At 33.7% G+C, this 21088-nt stretch overlaps 3 protein-coding genes and 1 pseudogene across 3 annotated transcripts; 3 read left to right on the top strand and 1 right to left on the bottom strand.

The window, feature by feature from the left end:
- The first annotated feature begins 633 nt into the window (after window positions 1-633).
- LOC135845939 (uncharacterized) lies at window positions 634-4148 on the top strand. Its single transcript, XM_065364823.1, has 6 exons — window positions 634-1158; window positions 1236-1424; window positions 1502-1645; window positions 1726-2039; window positions 2119-2376; window positions 2463-4148. The coding sequence occupies exons 1-6, from the start codon at window positions 849-851 to the stop codon at window positions 3675-3677; spliced, it is 2430 nt and encodes an 809-aa protein (XP_065220895.1). The 5' UTR covers window positions 634-848; the 3' UTR covers window positions 3678-4148.
- Window positions 4149-4476: 328 nt separating this feature from the next.
- LOC135845200 (O-acyltransferase like protein-like) lies at window positions 4477-11896 on the top strand (annotated as a pseudogene).
- LOC135845742 (SHC-transforming protein 1-like) lies at window positions 11543-15990 on the bottom strand. The gene is made up of 11 exons (XM_065364549.1): window positions 15692-15990; window positions 15425-15577; window positions 15270-15340; window positions 15130-15190; window positions 14887-15060; window positions 14626-14789; window positions 14415-14542; window positions 14130-14273; window positions 13927-14033; window positions 13232-13342; window positions 11543-12945 (listed from the first exon to the last, which is right to left on the bottom strand). The coding sequence occupies exons 2-11, from the start codon at window positions 15557-15559 to the stop codon at window positions 12820-12822; spliced, it is 1221 nt and encodes a 406-aa protein (XP_065220621.1). The 5' UTR covers window positions 15560-15577; window positions 15692-15990; the 3' UTR covers window positions 11543-12819.
- Window positions 15991-16199: 209 nt separating this feature from the next.
- LOC135845741 (polycomb group protein Pc-like) lies at window positions 16200-19382 on the top strand. The gene is made up of 8 exons (XM_065364548.1): window positions 16200-16533; window positions 16607-16650; window positions 16868-16933; window positions 17001-17055; window positions 17126-17267; window positions 17343-17638; window positions 17710-17880; window positions 18096-19382. Exons 1-8 carry the CDS (start codon window positions 16480-16482, stop codon window positions 18645-18647), a joined length of 1380 nt encoding a protein of 459 aa, XP_065220620.1. The 5' UTR covers window positions 16200-16479; the 3' UTR covers window positions 18648-19382.
- The last annotated feature ends 1706 nt before the right edge of the window (window positions 19383-21088 follow it).

Below are 21088 nucleotides of genomic sequence, written 5' to 3'. Positions count from 1 at the left end.
CTTCATATATTTATCTGTGACCTTGGTGTAAAATATCACGGTAATTACCGCGTAATAATGATTTATGAAAATGATAAGTTTTTGCTTTTAATTTTTTTTGCAGTCTCCACTCTCCAGTCTCCTGTCTCCACTCTCCATTGAATTATGATTATGATTAATTATAGAATTGACGTGTAAGTGAGTGATTCCAATTTTCAGTAGTCAAAATCTGTTTTTGAACAAGAGTGTAATGTGGAGTGTGTGTTCCAAACGAACAGAGCTTGTAAATTCGTGTCACCGCCGTCACCGGTGTCACGTCTCGCATTCTCCAAAATCATCGCCGGAAAAATTGGTAATCTTCTTCACTAACATTTTCTTCGTTGACGACTTCAAATTTGAACTATTCAGGTAAGAACTTGGATAAGTAGAAACATTATTTAAATTTATGTACCTACATTCTACATTACAGATACAGCTGCAGCTGCTATCCTACAACCACAGGTACTCTCGATCCTCGAACGTCCAACCAAGCCTTTTCTTTTTCTGAACACCACAAAGTGGATATCTGTACGAACATATATATCCACAATTATTGATTATTTATAGATCATTAACCCAATCGTCCAAGGGTGGAAGCGGAAACAATAACATTAACAACACTGGCGTATGTGTGCAGTCTAATTTTTTGACTCCCGGGTCCCATTGACGCGCATGCGTGAGAACTTGTGTTTTTTTTTCGAGCGTATTATATTATCAGTATTATCAGTGCGCCTTTTTCTAACCTTTTTCATAATTAATAATATTTGAAATCTGTATGAGTTTCATTTATTTCAATTTAGGAAAGTGAAATATGTTTAATTTATGCCATTATGGGTGGCTTTATTTGTTCCAAGTGCAAAACAAGTTTTACAAGAAAAAATAACCTTGTGCGGCATATTAAACGTAACAGTAGTTGTGTTTTTATATCATCACCAATTAAAAAAAATAAAATCGAAGGTGAATTTATATGTGATAAATGTGGTGTTAACTTTACCACTAAAAAACATGTAGCTCGGCATGTTGCCAATGGGGTATGCTCTGTTTCAAAGAGCAAAAAAAAAATTTCAAAGAATAAGCCTAACCCCAAGAAGAATAGCAATTCTAATAATTATAGAATCCTGAGATTCGAAAATATTGCCGGTGAGTAATTCAGTATTTCTCATCTGTCAAGGTATTGCTTTTCCATACGTATTTTTAAATCTTTTACTTATGTGCAGAATTTTTTTTATGGAAGGACGACGAAGAACAAAGAACGTTGTCAAAATATTCACAAGATACGAGTGCTTGGACAACTAAACAACGCAGTAAAAAAATCCGATACAGATGCCACAGAGGCGGATACATACGACTCAAAGATGAGTCCTTGCGGAAAAGACATGTGAAACGGAAAGGATCCTGTAAAATAAGTGAGTTTGAATTTTTTTTTCATGTTTGTATTACAGCACAACAATCAACATTCTCATTGTATTGTTATTATTACCAGATAACTATTGCTCAGCACATATATTGTACGAAGAAAACCTGGATGATGGGAAAATTACTGTACAGTACAACCCAATTCACTGTAACCACTCTGTGGAAATGAAGCATCTCCCTCTATCTTCTACAGATAAAGAGAATATTGCTGGTATGTATTTGCATTAAAAATCGCCAAATAGTACGTAATCTTAAGTACTACGTAATTCATTTTTCTGTTATTCAATTCAGAAAAACTCAAAGTTGGCGTACCGTTGGATCGTGTGTTGGATGATATTCGTGACACATTAGAAGATAATCAGGTTACAAGGACCCAGCTAATAACAAAGCATGAACTGCACAATATTATGCAGGAAAAAAAAATTTCTTACCAAGAACGGAAATCATACTATGATCCGGTGAGCGTTGAGTTGATAATTGAAGAGTACCGTACGAATTTAGGAAAAGATACTCCTTTCAAGTTTTATAAAGAACAAGGTGTGCAGCAAGAGCCCTTTGAGAAAGATGACGTGCTTTTAGTAATGATGGATAAAATGCAAATTGCTGTGAGTACATGGATGGTATGAGTAATTTTTGTAAAACAACGCTAATTACAGAAATTAAATTATATTATATTTGTTTTAGCTTATGAAGCAATTCGGCTGTAATAAGATATGCGTAGACAGTACTCATGCTACAAACAACTACGAATATTATTTGAATACAGTTCTGGTAGTCAACGATGTCGATATGGGTGTACCAGTGGCACACGCGATCTCAAATAAAGAAAATACAGTATTTATAAAAAAATTTTTCGAAGTAATCAAGGAAGAATGTGGTGTAATTCAAACAAATACGTTCATGTCAGACGACTTCCCAGCTTACATAAATGCATGGACACAGGTAACGGCAATAATGGCACACTTCTAGCATTTTTTTTCATAATTATATGGCTTTATTCAACATACACGTATGTTTATTATCAACAGGTGATGGGAAAACCGACACATACTCTATTATGCCATTGGCACGTAGATAAGAACTGGCGTAAAAATTTGAAGCTTGTGAACGGATCAAAAGAACTCAAAGACGAGATTTATAAAGTAGTTCGGACGTTGATGGATGAAAAAGACGCAGCATCTTTTCCAAATATTGTTATATCCGCAGTAGAGAAGTTGAAAAATGATCCGAATACTGCGGCGTTTGGAAAATATTTTGAGCGTGAGTACAGCGAACGATATGAAACATGGGCGTTTGCATTCCGCAAATACATTGGCATGAATACGAATATGAAGATCGAAGCCATGCACAATTTGCTGAAGAATGTGTATCTCAATGGTTTGAAAAACAAAAGGGTCGATAAACTTATCAACACGCTCCTAAAAATGAACCGTAACAAAGCTTTTGAACGATTGAGTCACTTAGTTATGGAGACTGACTCGCATACCCACAAAAAAGTGCGCGATCGGCATGTAACTGGCAAGACAATCCCTGCTGAAGATGTTTCAATTATCAGCTTTGGTGTAAGTGGTGTAGGACAAGTTAAGTCGCAGAGTAAGAGTAACCAGTCATCGATTTATGAAATTACAAAAATTTCCGACGAATGCAGCTGCAGACTGCGCTGCGAGGATTGTAATAATATTTGTGTCCATTTATTCGAATGTACATGTGATGATTATGTGTTCGGGTACAATATTTGTAAACATCTGCATGCATATGCTCTTAAGGTTCAATTTTTAGATGAATGTGGTCCGTTAGCGCCAGTTTATGAAGCTGCAGAAGTGCACAATATTCTCGAAATTCTCCAGTCACAATCTCCAACTGAAATCAAGAATGATTCTCTCAAGAAAAGGGATACCATCCAAGATCTTGCGAGAGAAATAATTCAAAATGTGCAGCGTTGCAGTGAGATTCCTTTTGATGAAGATGATAACAAAGCAATTTCGTCTTTAAAGCAGATCAACAAAATGCTTCAGTTGAAAGTGAAAGGTCTACAGAAAAAGAAAATGACCAAATCCCCTATGAACAAAAAAATTGATCATCAAAAGCGGTTTTACTCCACAAAAAAAAAACGTGCATCCGGGCACCATCCCAGTAAACCAAGCACTACGGAGAAAGCTGAATTGAAAAAGTTAGTGCTGGAATCGAAGTGTGACCTCATAAATTTTAATTCTAGCGATCATACTTACATTCCTTCTACTTGATCTACTCTTGTTACTTATTGTTTATTTTTATACCTACGTAGTACTAATATACATTTATTCATTTGTTTGCTAGTATAAGAATGTTTTTTTTTGAAAATCTGTGTAACTACACTAACGTGCTGATTTGTGATGTTCAACTCATTTAGTCATTTTTTACTTTGTTTCGACTCGTTTACGTAGTATTAATATAAGTATGTGTTTTTTTTTTTTGAGAATCTATGTAGAAAAACTTGCTGATTTGTGATGTTTAATTAATTTAGTCATTTTTTACTTTGTTTGGACTCCTTTGTTTAAAACAAAATAAATGAAAATACATCAATTCGAAAATTTATTTATATTTTTCAATTTTTGAGGAAACCGGAAATAACAAGTGTTGAACGAGTGGCAGACACACATGGAACACTCACAGGTGAAAAAACACAAGTTCTCACGCATGCGCGTCAATGGGACCCGGGAGTCAAAAAATTAGACTGCACACATACGCCAGTTTAACAACGAAACAACGTTGGTGTTTTCTCCCTCATAATCATTCGGAACATTTTCATTAGACCCCCCCCCCTCCCCCCCAACATAGTTTCGTTCTTGCTAGATATTCGAATAATGTAAAATAAAAAAAAAGTAAAACGTTAAAACACACGTATCTACGTTTAAATTACCGCGAAAATTTGTGGAATTTATTTATGACAAATTTCCCAGTTATCCTCCAGTAATCCGAGAATTTTCTTAATTACATCTTGAGTCAACATTAAAAATATTTTCAGTGTGATTGAACGACAAATCATGTTGTTGTTTTTGTATACTCGTGTTCATTTCACCTAGTAGTACTGTAGTAGGTAAGTAAAATAATTATGTACATAGCATTACTACGATTAACACGACAACACGAGTAATTAATTGGTAATTATCAAATTCTTACCTGCCTATATTTAATTATTTTTTTGACCACAAAATAATTAGTATTGTCGTTTACTTTTCACCTGTAAGTAATCACTATAATTTCATCGGTTTTTAAAATTTCATGCATACCCGTTTCGTTTCCGAGAAATGCCTAAACTTGATTTTTACGGCAAACTACTTATGCAATATTATACACCTATTTTACTCAACGGTTGCCTAATCGATTTCTTTGAAACATTATTTAGCGGAAAGTTTTTTAGTCATGGAAGAAAGTATAAACCTGATGGAAAATAAATACACTTACCCTATTGTTGCTGATGCAGATTTTTGATGGAAAATATTTATATTATAATAACTATCGTTGCAGATGACGTTTTTTTAAAACAAAAAACTCGATTTCAGCGGTTCAATTATGAAATCTCAATTAGTGAAATAGATAGGTGTAGATGTCGAGTTGAACTAAGGCCTCTCTATATGTAAATACGTACCTATATGAATAGTCGAGGCGAAGCAAGCTCCGAACCTACAATGTAACTACAATGTTAAGTTCAAGAGGGGTGAAGATTTATACGAGTATTAGAGAGTAAATTACTTTTTGCCATATTTTCTTTCCACACCCGAATGAACTTAAACTTGAGCCGGTGCCCGGTTCGCAAGGACATCAAGTAAGTGGGTACAGCGTCCAAACTTATGAACTTTTCCCCGACCATTTTCTGTCGGGTTTTCCTCGATATACTTAGTACAGCTTAAGAATTGATTTGAATATCATAGGGAGCGATTCATTTCATTAGTTGACGTCAACAGACTGTTGTGAAACTATGGATTGTCGAGTAAGAAGAATTGTGTATTTCGTTCTCGTTTATACGTACTGTTATTCGTTGTTTTGCGTGGTAGCTTTCGAAAATAATACTGCTGAAGATGCATTCACAAACGACGAAAAACAGTTACTTGGGAGTATTTACAATGGCAGTTTTCAAAAATTTGAATCAAATACTCCTCGAAGGAAATGGATTACACAGTTGTTTCATGAGGCCGAAACAATTTTTGAAATGAACTCCAACGTGAATACCGAGTGTAAAAGAGATTTCGATTTATATAAATTGCATCTACGAAATCAATCTGTGTGGGCTGTTAGAAGTGAGTGTTTCTTCTTCTTTTATTCACTTATTTTTCCATATTTAATAATCCTTTAATGCACCATTAAGTTAAATTTAAAAAAATTATCAAAATTTTGTTGTGAAAAATTCATTTTAGGTATGTTATTTGTAGCAAAAAGCGGAATTTAAAAAATTAAAAAATTTTATCACGCCTGTAAAAATAGGAAAAGAAAATATTCCCTTAATTTTTTGTAATCAATTTAAAACATGTACCAAAGTTGTATATTTCAAGAAGATGAAAAATTATTAGGTAGGTACCTAACTTTTAACTAATAAGAGAGATATCCAACGGACAGAGAAAATTTGAAAAAAGCATCAAAAAATACATTGCCATGCTGAATTTTGCATTTCTCAAATTTGTGAATGGGTAATCAAGTTTGCACTATTTTCCAGAAAAAACTCAAAATTTTAACGATGAATAATTTTTTGAACTCAAAATACAGGAAATCGAATTCTATTGCCTTTCAACCTTTTATAGTCTACAGTCAAACTGGCAAAAAGGTGCTCTAGAAATCGAATTTGACTTATGTACTTACTTTTTTGCAGCTCGAAAAATTCAGTTGGCCTTTCGTAGATATGGTTTGAACAAGTCAGAAAATACGTATTTTATATTTTCGCAGTTGCATATGGCCATGGAGGGGGGGGGGGGGGGGCTAAAAACTCCCGATTTCGAGAATGGCTTGGGCTCGAAAATTTGCTTAATGGATAACCACGTCCATTAAGCCAAAATCTACGTGAAACGGCTTGCACAATAGGCGTAGTCGAACTTATAAAGAGTAAAAATGAATCGCCGTAGAATTACTCGTATTCTAAAGTGACCATACAACCAATCAAAATAGGTTGAAATTTCGCCAAAAATTCAAAATTTCAGAACAATTTTTAATTATTTTTGCTAGCTTCCCATTCCAACATTTTTTTCTGGTGAGTGGCTGCACTGGTTCGCAAGTTCGTACTTTATCTGTGAAGTACTTGGAAAAATCAGTGTCCTTCGGCTGTGTTTCTATTTTTACGATAATGAACCCGCCAAAAACGATAATTGAGAACGAGAACTTATTCTAAATGGTAATTACACATTGATTTTTTTTTACTGGGAACCAGGATTCTCGAAAATCTGGTTTTTGGGCGTATTTTAGATCTCTTTTTCAAACACTTTATACACAAACTTTTAAAACTTTGAAAGTCTTCTCTCTTTAAGTGAACTCAGTAAAATCCAAAATCCATTTTCAAAAGCTACTATCCTAGCAGATTCTATAGTGGATTTTAAATCTGCCAAAATCCAGATTCTCGATAATCTGCCAAAATCCTGGTAAAAAAACAAATCTACGAGTACATACAAGTAGATATACCTATATCTATAGGTTAAAGGCGTATCTAGGCACTTGTGCTTATTTGGTGTCTATATCCACTAGAAAATTTCTCATTACACGCCAATGTTGTTAATATGATAGGTATGTTCAAATTTTTGAAAATGTATACAAAAACAAAATTACTTGAATATTTTACAGTGATGGAATCATCGGAATGGCCATCAGTCGGTATCTTCTCTGGTATGGGGGATCATTTGGGAAATTTCGACGAATGTTTGACCATTTCATCGTACAGCATCAGAGGGCAATATTGTCTGGCCGAGGCTATCTACGATTATCCAGATATTCTTCAAAATGAGCTCGTTGGTGTGCCAGATGAAAGAATATCTGCTTGGGAAGCTGTCTTAATGGTACCTATACTTACGTAAAAATACTTATTTAATAGGTACCTTATATACCTAATCTATTTAAAATCTCAAATTTCTAGCTTTGTATTTAATTTTTTTTTTCCATCTTCAAAAGATCAATTTTCCTTTTTATACCTAATATTGTTTTTCAGTATGAAAAAAATCCAGTCAGAGTGAGTAGAAAAAAGTTGAACTTCGCCATGTGCATTCCATCATCTTGTAAATCTACCGATTTGAAGATGTCACTCAATAGCACATTGTACCCGTTGTTCAGAAATCACGGGCTCGATATGACAATTGACGTAAATCCTACATTATGCAAAGTTCGGAAAGAAAACATTTATTCGCAGGGATATTTTATCGTCAAGTTAGTAACAGCAAAAATTTGCTTTTAAAAATGTAAATAAGTAAAATATTATTTAAAAAAAAAATAATTTTCAGGTGGTTTTTTATTGTTCTATTCTTGGTTGTAATGTTATCTACTTGTTTGGATATTAAAGAAAGTAAGTTAGTATGAGCTGGTAAGTGGAAAATCCATTTACGGATCACCCTGCTTGATTTCAAATCCTCAAATAAATTTTCTACTTTTTAAAATAGACTTTGGTATCTCAATTCACTCAATTTTTTTAAATTCGATTTTCATATTTTGTGCAGGTGAAGCAGTTGGCGGATTGAAGGACGTCCTACAATGCTTTTCTTTGGCGAAAAATGTCAAAAAACTGATAAAATTCGATCCGAAAACTGATTATGCTTCTATACATTTCGTGAAAATTTTCAACATTTTATTTGTGATTTACGGACATCGCTTCATTTATTTTCTTGGGTATCCTAAATTCAATCCCGAAGTTTTTGAGAAAGTATGTACATTAAAACATTAGGTGTATGTATTTTCCGATTAAACTTTCGTACCTATACGACTGGATGTTTTGAGTAGGTACCTAAATCATACGTATTTACTTAATTAATTTTTTTCCAGTGGTATGGTAACACTTCCAGTATTGAATTAATACACACGAACGTCGTAGATGTGTTCTTCATGATTAGTGGCTTTTTATCGTTTCATTTCGGGTATTCGTCAATGGTTAAAGGAGGAGGATTTTCCCTATACTATCTAGTATCTTGTTTCGATGGATAAGGTAAGATTGCATGTTTATCTCTAGCTAATCTGTATGTACATATGTATTAAGTAGGTATAGGTAAGCATTCATTTTCTTAGTAAATCAGTTGGTAAATAATTTTTCTATTTTTTAAAAATTTATTTGGGAAGTTGGAGAAGGAATGAGAAAAAATTGTGGTATGACAATAAAAAAAGAAACAAATACACATCTTCAAAAAATCTAGAAAAAATCAATTTTTTTTATTAATAATTTGCCTTTTTTTTTGAGAGAGAGAACATGTGCTTTATACTAATGGTTTTTAAAGATTTTCTGTAATAAAAATTAAATTAAGTGCCTATTGTGTTCTAGTTTATTTTATTTATTTTTCACTTTTTAATATCTAAGTAATTCAATTTTAAGATATTAAAAATGGCAATTTTGAAAAAAAAAGTGTAGGTTTCAAACTTTCTAATTTCCCTAAAATTTTCTAAATTTTTAACGCTATTTTTTCAGACTGGTTCCAGTTTTTTGTATCGTAATTTTATACATCATATACATATTACCTTACACTGGTGAAGGTCCAATATGGGATTATAGAATAATGAATGAAGTTACCAAATGCAAGGAGTCTTGGTGGGTCAATCTTCTGGTCATCAATAATATAGTTAAAACTGATCAACAGGTAAGTAGAATCTAGACATAGAGATGGCTTCTTTACTTACGATTATTCACCTGCAAAATACATAATTGTTGCAGAAATTCGCAATTGTTAATTGTTTGGTGTCAGCCTGTATACCTTACTTAGTTATTTTAAAATGTGTGTGTTTTTTGTTCAGTGTTTAGTGATCAGTTGGTATATATCAACGGATATCCAATTGGCTATCGTTGGTGGTATTTTACTGTACATTTTCACCAGAAACGAAAAAATTGGAATTTACGTCATAGGATTTACTTTATTTGTATCCATTGCCACCACATTCACTGTTGCCTACATAAACAAATTCCATGGACTTTTAAGACTCTACATGAGGTGATTTTGATATGAAAGGCAGTACTTTTCGCAAAAATTGATCAACAAGGAAACTTTTTGATTTGAACAAATCCTAGCTTGATCAATTTTTTTTGAATCGTTAAAAATTCTAACAACTTTATAACGAGGTTGTTTTGCTGACTGGATTGGAATAGACCATATTTCATCATACCAACCTACGCTGCTTGATTTTTTTTTAGAGGTATGGGCATTGCTTTGTCAATGTTTTCATTTTAATTTTTTATAGTTTATTGGAAGAACCAAGAAATGTACCCGAGTTTACCAATTTTTACATTGCTCCATATATAAGAGCAGGTCCTTACTTGATCGGTGTTATTGCAGCTGTTGCGGTTAAATTACTGAAAGACAGAGAATTCAAATTTACCAACGTAAGCAGAATGAGTGGCATAAAAATTGATAAGTTTACAGATTTGCAAATTTTTGTTTTTTTTTTGAATTTATTGCAGAAACAAATATATTTAGTTTCATTTCTATCCATATTAATCAGCGAAGGAAGCCAATACTATGGATGTTTATTTTACAATTTTAATAGACCATATAACAGATTTGAAAGCGCTTTATTTGCGTCACTTAATCGTTCGTTATTTGTATTTACATACGCAGTGCATGTATTTTTGTATTTCACTTCTGGATTAGGTGAGTAAATTTTACTGAACACTTGCGATTTTGCAAAAGTATTGATTGATTCATTTATCATTATAGTCTACTTATTTTATTTTTTTCTCAGGATTTATAACTAAAATTACGGAATTAAAAGCATGGGTTCCATTTGGACGATTAACCTATTCAGTTTTCTTGATCAATACAGTGATCCAATTGTATCACGCTTCCATACAAAAACAACCAATGCCATTATCTAAAATAAATTTGGTGAGTCACAATTTCATCGTAGGTACCTCCCCTACAACGAATGCAAGTTACCTACTTGAGTACCTACCTATAGCATATGTAATTTTTGGATATTTCATTTTTCGTAGGTATGGTTTGCGATTGGCGATGTAGTATGGAGCTACGTGATAGGATTAATTTTACATTTATTTGTTGAAGCGCCGATTACAAATTTGTCAAAACTGATCCAGAAACCAGTAGCGAAGTATGAAGAGGAATTATTTAATTCTTCACAAAATAATCATTCACCTAGTTTTGTTTTCGAATACCTATTTAGAAGATTATGACATTGTACCTTTATCAATTTACGTTTTACAGGACGGTCACAAAAATAAAATCCGAAAAACACAGTGAAAAGACTAATTCGAACGTTGAAACCAATGAAATGAAAAATGAAAAAATGAATGATCTCGTGACGTAAGTTTCAATTTTAATCCCCGAGGCTCGAACGCTGTCTTTTGCCCGAAAGAAATTAATGATACCTACCTACTTGTTCTTTTTTTTTCTGAAATTTTAGAACAAATGGAAAATGCCTTCCATACAGTTACAATAATGACACTTTTGTTAATGAAGAAAATTCTTCAGAAGTTTCAAAGTCGTAGAGGACGAGATTCTAAAACAGGTGTCATCCATTTCCTGATTTTGAACTTGAGTGGATATCAAACGAGAAAAGAACAACGGAGAGCAGAAACTGGAAAAAGTCTATCTTATAGTTACAGATGTTCCGAAAAAGAGTGAAAGAAGATGAACTTGACATTCTCAGCTAATTCCGTCTGTGATGAGATTCCGCTTTTTTCATTCGTAACCTAAAAAAAATTCTCAAAGATCATCAGTTTTGAAACTTTGTTGATTTAGTTTAATTTTCCCAACAACGTAATTGTGAAATTCTAGAGAAGAGGATGACAAAAAAATATATTTTCATTTTTCCCCACTTTTTTCAGTATAGTAGGTAGGTAGCGAGTAAAATTAATATCAATATTAGATAAAAGAATCGTATTGTTCTCGCCTAATATCACCCCTAAAATATACAAAAAACCTTTTGAAGTTTTACACAAATCGAATTAGTGGAGAGAAGTATAAAATTTATTTTTTCAAATGAATACAGGGCACAAATTAGACATTTAAAAAATTTATTATATGGCGCTAGAAAATGGGTACTGGGGTATTAATTACATTACTACATATAATATGTAATATTAAGTAACATTGAAAACAATAGGTAGGTACACATGATTCTCAAAGAATAGTTGACAACTTAAACGAACCACATACCGAACCATATACATAACAAATAACTTCCTACATTAAATATGGGGATGATAACTCTTCTCTAAACGTTTGGTAGGTAGGTCTAGGTATACCTCAACATGAAATAGAAAGTCGTAAAAGAGAACAAGAAAATAACATAACGTAGACACCACATTAGAAAAAATAAAAAGGGCAAATCAGTCCTATTGAATTAAACTTTCGACTCGTCGATAGAATTGAGTATGCTAGAGAGAAACCCGACAGTTTCGTAATAAATGCACTGTAGTTTAGCGTGCGAATTCGTTGACGGCACCGTTATTAAAAGGCATAAACAAATTGTTATACGTTTTTATATCCTACGCATAAATCACACAGCTCACACAGAATGTTCGAATAAGCGTTAAAATACATTGACTAGAAACGCGTGTTTGTAAATAAGACAAATTATTCAATAAAAGAAAGGGAGACGAAAAAAATCAGGGTAATTTACACACATAGATTTAGATATGTTCAATGACATCAAACCACGATTTATTTGCATTTTGCAGCATATTAAGAATTAATCGAAGCGTACAAGTACGCAGCTAAATATGTACTTATTCAGAAAAAAAGCTGTTTAAAGAATGCTCCTTCGATGTAAAAAATTGAAAAATCCACACAGGGCTTTAAACATTAGAAAAACTAGCTGAACAGGCAGGGGAAAAGATTTCTCTAGGAATGTGTCGTAGAGTAGCGGACCAGCCGCCATATTACATTAAACCTATAATAACAACTACCAAATAACCTTTCATGAAAAAAATAAAAATTCAATACGTTGGCTTCAACTTGAACGCTAAACATTTTCTTATAAAAGTAAAAAACCATTCTCAATGATTTGAAAAAAATTCTAACCACTACACAAAAAAATCACTTCAAATATCAAAGTAACGAAAATAATGGCCGTTCCGTTAACAGAACCGAAAAAAACACGTCAGTATCACCGATGAACCTGATTAATTTGCAATTATCCGATTGCTCTGTTAAGTTTTGATTCGATCCGATCCGATCAAGTAGCCTTACATGAGCGTAAATCCCACCACGACCGACTGCATCATTTCCGGTGGATCGGATTACACAATATGAGCGCGCTTTCGGCTGATATAATTGGTAGTTTGTTTTGACAGTGGTAATTAATAAGATGGCTGACGCTTTCGAACATACGATCTTTCGTACGCACCTGTAATCAGTTAAATATGCGTTAAATATTAGTAATCGTCATCTTCCAAAAAAAAGTGAAACCTTTCTCTCTTTTGGGATTCTTCTCTATGTACAATAGATAGATCACGGTCGATTTGTCAGCCAATGAGCTTAGCCTTAGAGAAGCACGTGAACCGCATACTGTACGGTTCGTTACACTCGATGAGTTTAGAAGATGAAAAAATAGAAGCATGAAGGAATGAAGATGAAACCAAGGCGATGGTGGGCGATGGAAAATGAAATTTTATCGGCGTACGTTTACTTACCACTCCTTCCGGATCGATTAATAAAAGATGCTTTTTAATACCGCCTTGGATACCGGTTAAAACGTATTGGCCAGGAGATCCTTGAGATTCTCGGACTAAGAAATCACCATCCTACGAACGAATATACAAATTAAATTACATGATAGAAAGAAAATGCAACGAGGAGAACAATAGACTCTATCATAGAGTAATTAACCAAACAATTGTTTTCTAGGATGAAAAAGTTCATTTTTGTCCTTTCCGGAGCGATTTGAAATTTCTGGAGAAATTTGAAAATTCGCTAGAGACCCCAAAAAAGGCAAATTGTGATTGTTTTCGAGTCGAATGATTTTGTGGACACCCCAGACAATATCTTGCCAGAAATCCCTCTCGTTATATACCCTCTTCAAAAATTTGATTTTTTTATAAATTATTCAATTTTCAAAAATTTATTTAAAATTAAAAAATGAACTTGAGCATCCGGAATTTTGGTTACGGCGGGTTTAAAACATGCTCTTTTGATCTGGCTTGGTTTCATTTAAATTGGAGAGTGCCAGTCTAAATGGTTCTCTCGTTAAATGAGTCAATGCAGTAAATTAATGGCTTATCGAGTTTTTATAATCTCGTCGTTCGTATCTTCACAATTCGAAATAATCGCAGAAAACAAAGTTCGTGAAATGATCATACACCGGAGAAAAACGACGAATTAGACTCACTTGTTTCAACAGAGCTTCGGCCTGCTGCCTGCTAATGCTTCCATGAAACCATATTTCTTCATGCAGTCTCGAATTACTATTCATCATATCGTTACTGATGAACGGTTCTAAATCGAAATAAAATAAATACATGATCAAGCCCACTAAGCCAGATACAGTTTGTAGGAGTTGGGAGGGAACGAAAGGGTGCGAAATACACTTACGCATATCAAAAACATCTCTCGGCTGGCTGGTTTTAGGATCGTTCAGAACTATATCGTTTATATATTCGTGGATCCGTGACTGGGACAGAGGCGGCGCGACTACTTCGCAATTAAGATCTATTAAATTGGTCGATGGTAATCGTTCTGTGAACAGGAGGAAGAAAATACTTAGTTTTTGGGTGAAAGTACTAAAAAAAAAAAACAGACGAAGACTACCGTTGCTGAAGGTAGTTCGTTTGCGTATTAGCATGAGATAATATGCATATGTGAAAGTACGGTATTTACCTCGAGGTTCCGGAGAAATATTACGATTTATATTCGGTAAAGGAGGTACTGGGGGTGGGCCCACATCCGGTGGTACTTTACCCGGCATATCGTTATAATATTCTCGATCTCGTTCATCTCTGGTCATCCTGTAAAATTAAACCACATCGATGACGTATCGGCATGACTATCACTTCGAATGATGTCATCTCTCTGAACACAGCATACTTACGGTTCAATCAAAGGTCTATGTAAGAACTGTTTGAATCGTAAATCGAAAGCTTGACCTATTGTAGTGATCACATCTTGGGCCAATCCACCTCCGCATTCTAGCACAAAACAAGCTCTCCAACCGTTCGCATCTTTGGCCACATACGCGACGAAATCTAACGTATCCTGAAAATACACGAATGTAAGAAAAACTCGAGCATTTTACACTGCAGCAGGATGCTGCCGAAGTGATGATAAAACCCGTAGGAAGAATATAACTTACGGCATCGCCCCCTGAAGCGAACGAGATACTGGGCATATCGTGCATCGCGATAGTCGTATCGTTATCGAGTAATTTCAACGCCAAGCAGGAGCTGGAAATTGATAAATTTACGTTCGATCCGGCGTGCAGCATGTTTGGACGATCGCCTATGGCTTTCGATACTCGTTTATCGATCTATAAGAAATACACGTTAATTGATGATGAACTACGATGGTGGAAGTTTTTCAGCAAAAATACGAGTACCTTTCGTTTGCGGTCGACTGTTTTCAAACAGGCTGCTTCGCAGACTCGATTAATACATTCCCTGAAAACGAATAATACGTCATAAAATCAAGAGTCATATTATAAAAATTTCGCTGAAGATATCCAATAGATGATCTTACTTGGCTATTTGAAATCTAGAATCAAAATCTAAACTCTTCATCGATGTGTTTACATCCAAACATCCAATATACTGAAGAAAATTTTGAATATTAGTACATCCTATATTAGGCAAAACCTAATCATGGAACTATTGTAAAAGATAGAGATGACTTACTCGGACAGCATAAGTGACGCCCTTCTTCATAATTTTTTGATCGGGATGCAGCCATCCTCGAACTGGTTTATGAAGGAAATTCCCCGAAGGTCCGGCGGAGTCTGGCATACTACTATTACGGGTAATTACGTACATAAACTTGAAACCAAGCACCTATAAATCAAATAATACCAAAATGAATCTGATATCACCAAATTATCAGCAGAATCCGCGCACCTAATTAAAATAACAGGATAATACTGAAAACATAGTAAATGAGACAATAACCTTCAATGAGATGATTTCATGAGTTGAATCAGAGCCCGAGCAGAAACAAAACAGCCCCAGACTACATTACTTAACTAGTTAGGCAATTAATTAACCAAAAGAAAGGTATCACAAGTAATTCACTGAAACAATTTCGTGTGTTTGACCGAAGTAGCACACGGTTAACAAAGCATTCTTTATCTCACATCAACTGTGTACGAATTACAAACGACAGTACGCAAATGAAACAATCGCAAAATAATCAGAATAATTGCAATGCTTCAGCCTTCTCGCGAATTTCAAGTATTTTATGAATCATTCCTCCTTGTTCTCCCACCTTTTATCAGTTCATTTTTTCATAACAAAAACAATTTACAACTAGCGATCCTAGCGTGAAAAATAAGAAATGAAAACAGTGTGACCAAGTGTGACCGCATTGGCTATTTATCATCAATCGTTGAACGTTGTTTTGTGGTGGACGGGTTTTGTGTTGATCGCAGTGGCTATTTATCACCGAAGTGAACCTTTTTCTGTGTGTTTGCTGTGTTATCTGTCACTGATCGGTGTTTGTGTTTACGAACTTATATTTTTCTAGAAAATTTGCTATTTTACTTTAAAATTAAACATTTTATTAATCATCTAACCATTCGTTAAACTACTCGAGAATCTATTTCATCAAGTGCCGAAGTATTGAATGATTCAGACCAATATTTCTTCGTCTGGTTACGTTGGCGTTGAAGTGAAATCCAGCCAGGGTCCCATTGAATAATCTAGATCAAAAAAGAAAGATTTTCTATCAATCATAAAAAATGGGTGATCAAGTCTACGCTGCAGAAAAAATTATGAAAAAACGTGTCCGTCGGGTAAGTTTGAAATATTTGGAATTCGATTAAAATCTATTTCTGAGGAGAGTTAAAAGTATCTGTATGTTTTCAGGGCAAAGTTGAATACTTCGTGAAATGGAAAGGCTGGAGCCAAAAGTAAGTCATCAATCTTAGTTTTCTGAGTGATAATACTTATGCCATTGATCGTTATGTTTTGAGGGAATCAAGAAAACCAAAGCAATGTTCAATGGAAATTGAAATCTGAAATCAGTGAAATAATCCACTGCATTTTTATTTCAATTATTTTTCAAGATTGAGTTTAAACGATACAAATTCGTAAATGCAATTCACCAATTTTTTTCAATCTTTTCAGGCATAGTACATGGGAACCTGAAGAAAATATCTTGGATGCCCGTTTAATTAATGCTTTTGAACGAACGTGAGTGATTTTAAAATAATATTAATAATAATCTAAATAGAGCCATTACATCGTGTTTCTTTTACAGGCAAAAAAATGAACATCAAGCTTATAAAAAATCAATCAAGCGAAAGCATCATCAAGTAAATTATTTTGCAATCTTATTACGCGTTTTTCAGTTACTCGATTATGATTTTAAACCTTTACCTATAGATGGAAACGCCTGAGCGAGGTGATGCTGATGATAGCGCAACAAACGATGACACCTTGGCTGATGAAGATAGTCACGATGAGACTGATTCATTGCAAACCAGTTCTTCCAAAAAATCTGAAACGATTGAAAATATAACCGAAGGTGTGTACTTGTACAATGGTCGTAGAAAAAAGAACCAACGCGTTTAATAATCGTTTTTTATTTTTAAATGTAAAGCTGAGAAAAAAGATAACACTTCGCAGTCAACTGGTACTAAAAATAGTAAATTTGGGATAGAAAACGTCGAGATTTCTGATGACGGAGATAGCAGCGATAGTGAAGATTCTGTTCCTCTTGCGCTAAGAATAAAATCATTGGGACGAAAGCGAAAAGCCGAAGTATTATCGAAGTTATTTCCGAAGGAATCTGGTAAAATTGGTGTCAAAATCACAACGAGTTCTCCTAATGGGCCATCCAAAGTTCCGAAATTGAACTCGCCTACGACTCATAAAGCTCCTTCGATGCCTTGTGATGTGAGTATAAGTACAGCCCGTGATAAATTATGAATTACACAATTATTCTCATGTTATTTTGTTATTCCCAGTCTGCTGGTAAATTAAGCTCGAAGAAATCGCTTACGGTCAGTTCATCTTCTGCGTCTGCTGATAATCCGCAGGTTGTTATCATCAGCAAGACTTCATCGACCGGGAATGAATCAAAATCTACAACTAGTGACGCCAAGCCAGTCGCTAATATTTCGCTCAAAGTAGTTTCAGTGAGTTGCTTCTATAAAAAAATGAAAAATCATAGGGGTCGTGACAGTTGAAAAACCAATGACCCAATAGGCCTACTCACATATTCAAAGACTGACCAAAAACTCTAGCATCAAAATAAAAATGAAAATCATTTTACTTTTCAGTCACGACTCCTGAATCACTGACAATATTATTATTGATTCTAGTAAATTTCATTCATATTTTTAATTTTTAGGAAGCGGATACACGAACGAAAGAAGACGAGGGCAATAAAACTCGTACATCAGAACCTAAAACACTGGATAAAGAAAAACTATCACCCGCCGCCAAAGGTGAAACTGTAAAATCCATTTCGCCTCCTTCAGATTCCAATACCAGCGATAAAACTACTAAAACGGCCGCAGATAAACTCGAAAATTCCACCAACGGTAAGCTTGCTATTCCTGAAAGTAATTCAAAACCATGTTCAAAAGACGATTCCCAAGCTACGACCGCTGATAAAGTACCTGCGAAGAAAGTCGACCTAGTCAGCTCAACAGCATCTAATGATGAAAATAAAGTCAACGGTGTCAGTGGCAAACACAATAATAATAACGCCTTCACCACCGATTTAAATAATCAGCCTCCGATGGTTGTTAAAACTATATTAACGAATCCGGGCCACGAGTACTGGAGGATGAAAAATCCAGTCGCTGATAAAATATTCATTACCGATGTTACCGTTGATTTGAATATGGTCACTATACGAGAATGTTCTACCGAAAAAGGATTTTTCAAAGAAAGATAGGCTCGGTGAATTAGATATTTGACAATATTTAGGTATAAAATACACGGGCATCCAAGATATTTTGTTCTGGTTCCCATGTACTATGCCTGAAAAGATTTAAAAAAATTGGTAAATTGCATTGACGAATTTGTATTGTTCAAACTTAATTTTGAAAAATCATTGAAACAAAAATGCAGAGGATTATTTCACTTTAGCATCGTTTATGATGACAATGTTTTTAGTATTCAATCAAGTAATCGCTGATTTAAGCGAATCCTTTCTTCCTTTCTGTTTCTTTTTAGTTCTGATTTTATTTTCATTATTAAATCAATAAGTTTCATTTCCAATTTTTTATTTTAAGCCACTGTAAAAAGCTTATTTTTGATGATTGACCAGAGACTTCAGAATGAAATACGAGGTAAAATGAATATGTACTGCGTACCTATAAAAACAAAATGAAAACTCTATTCGAATTTATTTCGTAGAAAAATCATTGCGATTAGACTTTCATTAATTTAGCGTTTTATTCTGTACGTTTTGAACGATGAAATATTTGATACGTATTTTTAATTTTTTCCTTGTACGTATTAATTATCATGACTGTATATTACCGTGAAAATACTTACGTTTTTAAATTTACGTAACATAGGTATATAGGGTAAAATGTGGCGTGATAGAATACACTGATTGATTGTTGATGTTATATAATCACCACAACGGTTTATTATTAATAAATATTCATTTTAATATTGATAACAGATGTTTCTAATTTGAAAAAAAAATCATTTTTCTACGATTTTTCCCGTTCAAAGTGTTGAATTTTGATCGTAAATTTTTTCCCACAATATATCATGAAGAACATCTAAATACACCATCAAATTGGACTTGTACCAAATTTTTTGATTTTTAAATATTTTCTGTATCTAATTCTTATTTTAAAAAAAATTAAATTATAATTTTGGTTAAGAAATGAACAAATGTGTATCAAAGTCAGTCACATTTTAATAGACAGAATTTTTGATGAAAAAAAAAATGTTGAACAATTGTCAAAAATACCTACTGTAAATAACAAAAAATGATAAAATTTCAGGTTTTGTCAAAAATGCACGAGAAAATTTTAAAATCACTGAAAATCAGTATAACAAGGTATTTCAGTAAAAATGGTCAAAAACGCTTAAAAAGTACGTCGTCGTCGTCGTGGTTCCTTGTCCTTTACAGGACATTGGAAATCGCATTTTTGTGGTACCCTAACAGGGCGAGGCGAATGCCTATTGCCACTGCGATTATTCTGGGGAATCGACGTTGTTTCGAGCTTCCACTAGTAGTTTCCCGTTGCTTTCTAGTGACATCTACACAAGCACCTTGGAGCTAGCCGGGTAGTTTAGAGACCCTGAGCTCCTCAGTGTTGACCTCTATAGACGCTCGAACCAGTTTCAGCTTTTTGATTCTGCTAACAGAACGTAGGGTACTAAAAATCGACAAAAAGTGATGAAATTTTGGTAACATTTATCAAAATTTAGCAAAAATTGCGACAGCACTGTTGAAAATCTCTTCAAATTATAAGTTTGACAATTTTGTCATCATTTTAACACATTTTCTTGCACTTTGATCTATTTTACTATTTTTATTGAAATTTTTTTACTGTTTACCTAATAAATTTCAGTAATTTTACATTTTTCTATTTTTTTTTTTTTTAGATCATCTTAACGCACTTTTAATACTATTTCATGGATTTTGAGCAACTTTAACTGAAATTTTAGCAGTTTTTGGTAATTTTCAATGATTTTTTTAAAACACTTTTTCTTGGATTTTGGGAACATTTTCTAAAATTTCATCTTTTTTTTTATTAGTAATTTCAGGTACCTAATTTTATTATTTTTTTATGGTTTACATCATTTTGAAAAGATTTTCACACTTTTTCACGCTTTTTTTGAATGTTAAGTATTAAAAAAATCAAAATTTGATCAGCCTGGCGGCATGCATCAAAGTATAAAGCAAATTTCAGCCTTTTATGTGTCAATTGATCGAATTTTGATTTTTTAAAAATAAGGAATGGGCCAAATTTGAATTTTTAAAAAATCGTCAAAAATCGAAAAATGAATTTCAATGCTTGACATTTTTGCTGTTGGTGTGTTTTGGGTCCCTTTTTCGATTCTCTGTTGTCCAGTTTGAAATTTTTTATCCCTGATTTATTTTCATTAGAAATACTGTTGTTTACTTTTGACAGCTCTACATGACGAAAAAGTGGAACTTGTCCCCTTCTTCAAAACATCAAAAAAATGATACTTTTGCGTTTTTCTGAAGTTTGACTTTCAAGAGCTGGGAATACATAAAATTATGTCAAATTTTCACAGATGACTAATTAACATTCTGACATCTTGTAGATATACCTGATGCAAGACTTTTGAAAACTTGGAAAACATCGTTTAGAATCCCTACATTGGTGAGATTTCATTTTTAGG

This window comes from Planococcus citri, chromosome 4, assembly GCF_950023065.1.
Source record: "Planococcus citri chromosome 4, ihPlaCitr1.1, whole genome shotgun sequence".
Classification (NCBI taxonomy): domain Eukaryota; kingdom Metazoa; phylum Arthropoda; class Insecta; order Hemiptera; family Pseudococcidae; genus Planococcus; species Planococcus citri.
Note: the sequence above shows the minus strand (reverse complement) of the source record. Positions and strands in the feature narration are given on the sequence as shown.